The sequence below is a fragment of the Triticum dicoccoides genome, chromosome 2A (assembly GCF_002162155.2).
Source record: "Triticum dicoccoides isolate Atlit2015 ecotype Zavitan chromosome 2A, WEW_v2.0, whole genome shotgun sequence".
NCBI classification, from domain to species: Eukaryota; Viridiplantae; Streptophyta; class Magnoliopsida; order Poales; family Poaceae; genus Triticum; species Triticum dicoccoides.
This window is the reverse complement of record NC_041382.1, coordinates 773,241,895-773,246,401: the sequence shown is the minus strand read 5'-3', so window position 1 is coordinate 773,246,401 and position 4,507 is coordinate 773,241,895. Positions and strand designations below refer to the sequence as shown.

The following is a 4,507-nucleotide window of genomic DNA, read 5'->3' as shown; positions in this document are numbered from 1 at the left end:
CAAGAAGGGCAAGGGCAAGAAGGGATACTTCATGAAACGGCAATTCAGCTGCTGCTCTAGTGAAAAAAACCCAAAGGTTGAACCCAAACCCGAGACTAAGTGCTTCTGTAATAAGAGGAACAACCACTGGAGCGGAATTACCCTAGATACTTGGTATATGAGAAGGCTGGCAAGGTCGTTAGAAGTATATTGGATATACATTGTGTTGATGTGTACTTTACTAGTACTCCTAGTAGCACCAGGGTATTAGATACCGGTTCGGTTGCTAAGTGTTAGTAACTCGAAACAAAAGGCTACGGAGCAAACGGAGACTAGCTAAAGGTGAGATGACGATATGTGTTTCCAATGTTGATATGATCAAGCATCGCACGCTCCCTCTACCATCGAGATTGGTGTTAAACCTAAGTAATTGTTATTTGGTGTTTGAGTTGAGCATAGACGTGATTAGATTATGTCTATCGCAAAACGGTTATTCATTTAAGGAGAATAATGGTTACTCTGTTTATTTGAATAATACCTTCAATGGTCTTGCGCCTAAAATGAATGGTTTATTGAATCTCGATCGTATTGATACACATGTTCATGCCAAAAGATATAAGATAGTAATGATAGTACCACCTACTTGTGGCACTGCCACTTAAGTCATATCGGTATAAAACACATGAAGAAGCTCCATGTTGATGGATCTTTGGGCTCACTCGTTTTTGAAAGGATTGAGACATGCGAACCATGTTTGTTGGTAGATATGCGAACCATGAGGGTATGTGGACAACACTCTCCCCTCTCGTTGCTATGCATCACCGTGATCTTGCATGTGTGTAGGGAAATTTTTGAAATTACTATGTTCCCCAACATGGAGATGCCCTAATGTAACATTCGACAGAAAATAAAGGTTTAGTGGATTCGGAATTGTAAACAAGCATCCTGGGTTCTATACCCGGTTCAAAACTAGAGCATGCAGTAATGGTGCCAGCATTTGCCATGTATTTGATTTCTAGCTTGCATGTAACCAAATGCTAATGCTGGTAATGTTTGTCGCTAACAAGTTGTGCATCGATTTAGTTTTGTTGTTGATTGTTGGGTTGATTCCGTGTTTTACCTTGAACACGGTCTACACACTCATACATGGCTGAAATGTGAGACTAGGTGTCAGGGACCTGATCTTGGGCAATGCCAGTGACTTTAGTCCCACCTCGGATATGGAAGGAGGCTAGGACCTCCTTCAGGAGAGTGCGATACTCCCTTCAGGGCGGTCTTTTGGGATGTAATGGGCTATCCACTTGTAGTGGAGTGTCCGATGCGCACCAGAAACGTCTGAGCATATGCCGATGGACTGGGAGCTGGGCCTAGGTTGCTAACACTAGGCATCGAGGAAGCGGCGATGACGTGATCAAGGGAGGAGGCATCGACGATGACGGGTGGTTGGGAATGTGACGAGGCAAAGTCGTTCACATTGTGGCAGCGGTGGAGAATCCATAGGGGATCTCAGTGCGATGGTTTACGTTCATGAGAGCACGACTCTGGAACCAAAACCTTCCACTGGCTAGAAATGTTCACCGGAGCAAGAGAAGGCCCGGAGATAAAAGCCGACGGATGTATTAGTCCACGGGTGGGAGTAGGCACAACATGCCCATGGGTGTCATGATGGAGGACGTGGCGGTGTTGCCCAGGTGAAGAGCAAAATTGTGAGGAATATGAAACACGAATTGCATGGTTTGGAAAACATCCTTTGGCAATATAGACAGACCGAGATGTCGCATTTGTAGACACCAGCATAAAAATATGTATGCGCAATGCACATTAATCTTTGACAGTAGAATTAACTGCATGCGAATATTAGGTAGAATATTAATGGTTAGCCCTATATTTGGTAAACATGTTGACGTTCGTCATTTTAGCAGTTTATAATAGGCCGTTTGATTGAGCTTGTTTGATGGTTGCGGTTAGTTGGATCAGATCTTGTTATATTAGTATGGGGTTTACCAAAAAAAAATGTTGCGATTAGGCGACATTTGGCATGAAATCTGGCACACATAAACGGGCGTGATTATTAATTACAGGTCGGGACGGCGTGGGCGGCTGGAACGGCAACCAACCAATGAACCGCAGCGGAAGCAAAATGAAACAAACGGCAGAGTCAAACCAATCAGGCGTGCGCTTCTTGACCTCCCACCCACCCTACCCCACAAGCCCCACCACAACGGCTACCCTTCTTCCCCGCGCCTTCTTCTACTCCACCTCCACCCAACCCAAAACCTTGCACAAATCACCGCGATTCACATCCCAAATCCCACCAAAACTCACAATCAGGTCAAGCAACAAGCAAGGAAGAGTCGTCCGTCGCCTCCACGCGCTTGCGTACCCAACCCAATCCTACCGCGTCCCCAAATCAATCCCCTCCCCCATCCCCTACTTATATCCCACCTCGCCGCAAATCACTCACCCAAATCCGGCCCACCTCCAATCTGCCTCGCCCCTCCTCGCCGCCGCCGGGAACCACATCCAGCCGAATCCCCCTCAGCTCCTCCCCGCCGCCGCCGTCGTCCACCACCAGCTCTCGACGGGATGGGTTCGGGGAGCCGCGCGGCGTCGTGCCTGTGCTGCCCGTTCAAGTGCCTGGCGTGCGGCCTCTTCAGCTGCCTCTGCAGCATCCTCGTCTCGCTCCTCGTCACCGCGGGGGTCCTCGCCCTCATCCTCTACTTCATCTTCCGCCCGCAGATGATCGCCGCCACCGTCGACTCGGCCTCCCTCGCCCAGTTCGCGCTCGGCACCCCGGCCAGCCCGGCCCTGCTCCAGTACAACCTCACGCTCGCCATGACGGTGCGCAACCCCAACAAGCGGGTGGGGCTCTACTACGACAACGTCGAGGCGCTCGCGCTCTACGACGGCCAGCGCTTCGGGTTCGCGCCCCTCGACCCCTTCTTCCAGGGCCACCAGGCGTCCACGGAGGTGAAGCCGGCGTTCGGCGGCCAGCAGGTGCTGGAGGGGGACGTGACCCAGAGCAACCTCAGGACGCAGCTGGCGGGAGGCGCGGTGGAGGTGGAGGTGAAGCTCAACGCCAAGCTCCGCGTCAAGGTGTGGGCGTTCAAGGTGCCCGGGCCCCGCGCCAGGATCAGCTGCCCGCTCTCCCTCCCCGCCCCCGCCGCCGCCGGCGCGCCCGCCTTCAAGCCCACCGAGTGCAAGGTCTGGTTCTGATTCCGCCGTCGATTCGATTCGATTCCTTGGTGCGCGCGGTGCGTTTGGGGATCTCATCTCATCTCTTCTCTTCTCTCGATTCGATTGGTTGGTTGCGGGATGCTGCTGCTCTGCGTCGCCGCCGTGGTCCGTCCATTAGCATGTAGATCTTGGTAGTAGAGATTTTCGCATCTGGTACTGCCTTGTTAGCTTTGCACATACTATCGATCGGTCGATTACTGTTCTTTTGGTTCTTTGTTAGCAGGAGTACTATCCACCGTATACTATTACTACTAGTTGTTGCGTATATCGGTTATATTGGGATCCATCCTACTATTCGACCATTGTTGATATATTCATCGATATTCAGATTTCTTTCGTTCAGACTCTGCTGTTGGATTGGATCTGTTGATATATTCATTCATGCTCGTTTGTTCATCGCAATTTCTTCCGGAACCATGACAACTTTTCGTGTGCCGTGACCAAATCCACACGGCAGTCGAGTCGAGAGCTGGATGATTTCGCACGAAAAGCCGTCCAGCTTTTTTTACCTCTGTTTTCAGTGTCGATGTTGAGACGCGAGTGGGACGTTGATGGCGATTGTCGCTTGCCGGTGCCAGCGTATGTGTTTTCCGTTGTTCAGTTGCGCGTCGGCGTCAACTACAGTACTAGCAAATTAACACGCCGAGAGAAGAGCAGGTTTCGAGCAGTTACGGAAGCGTCCAAATCGAACCAGGTGAGCGAGCCGTGAATATGAATGCTCGTGCTTCATTAGCGCGCTCTCAATGAGGCTGTTGGCCTGAGACTGCAAACCAATTTGGTTGGCAGAGGCGGACGAACGAGATTAAGTGGCTCCACATGCCATGCCGGCCGGTGCCGTGCTGGATGGATGCTTGCACTAGTATGTTTCGTTGAGTTGAGGTACGGTGCACATGCTCTGTATCCGTTGGATTGCACATGGTACCGTCGACGCGACAGAGGCGCAATACGTCCGTGTCAATTACTAGCCGCCGGACGACTTAACACACTGCTAGTATATATACTTTAAATCGAAAGAAGGAAAACTGTTTTTAGCTCCAGTGATTCATCGAATAGTTGTCGGGCATGGTGAGAATAGCAGTAGCGGATGGCACCTGTCGGAGCGGTCGGAGGACAGGAATTGAACAGAGACAGAGAAGAAGCGGCGGGGAGCCCTGAAGCGGTGGGGGTGACGGAGACGTAGAGTTTCGGAAGGGGTGTGGTGTGGCGTGGCGGCCAGGATGGTGGAACGACGGTGAAGGCAAGAGAGAAAGAAGAAGAGAAAATAGAAAAGATGGACACGCGGGTCTGAAAA

General features: G+C 51.0%; 1 protein-coding gene across 1 annotated transcript; it reads left to right on the top strand.

Annotated features, from left to right (window-relative positions):
- Positions 1-2,214: 2,214 nt before the first annotated feature.
- LOC119357191 (NDR1/HIN1-like protein 10) lies at positions 2,215-3,588 on the top strand. Its single transcript, XM_037624181.1, has one exon. It carries the CDS (start codon positions 2,566-2,568, stop codon positions 3,193-3,195), a length of 630 nt encoding a protein of 209 aa, XP_037480078.1. The 5' UTR covers positions 2,215-2,565; the 3' UTR covers positions 3,196-3,588.
- Positions 3,589-4,507: the final 919 nt, after the last annotated feature.

Excerpts from the sequence above, each read along its gene's own strand:
- LOC119357191 (XM_037624181.1), top strand. The coding sequence starts at position 2,566 with ATGGGTTCGGGGAGCCGCGCGGCGTCGTGCCTGTGCTGCCCGTTCAAG.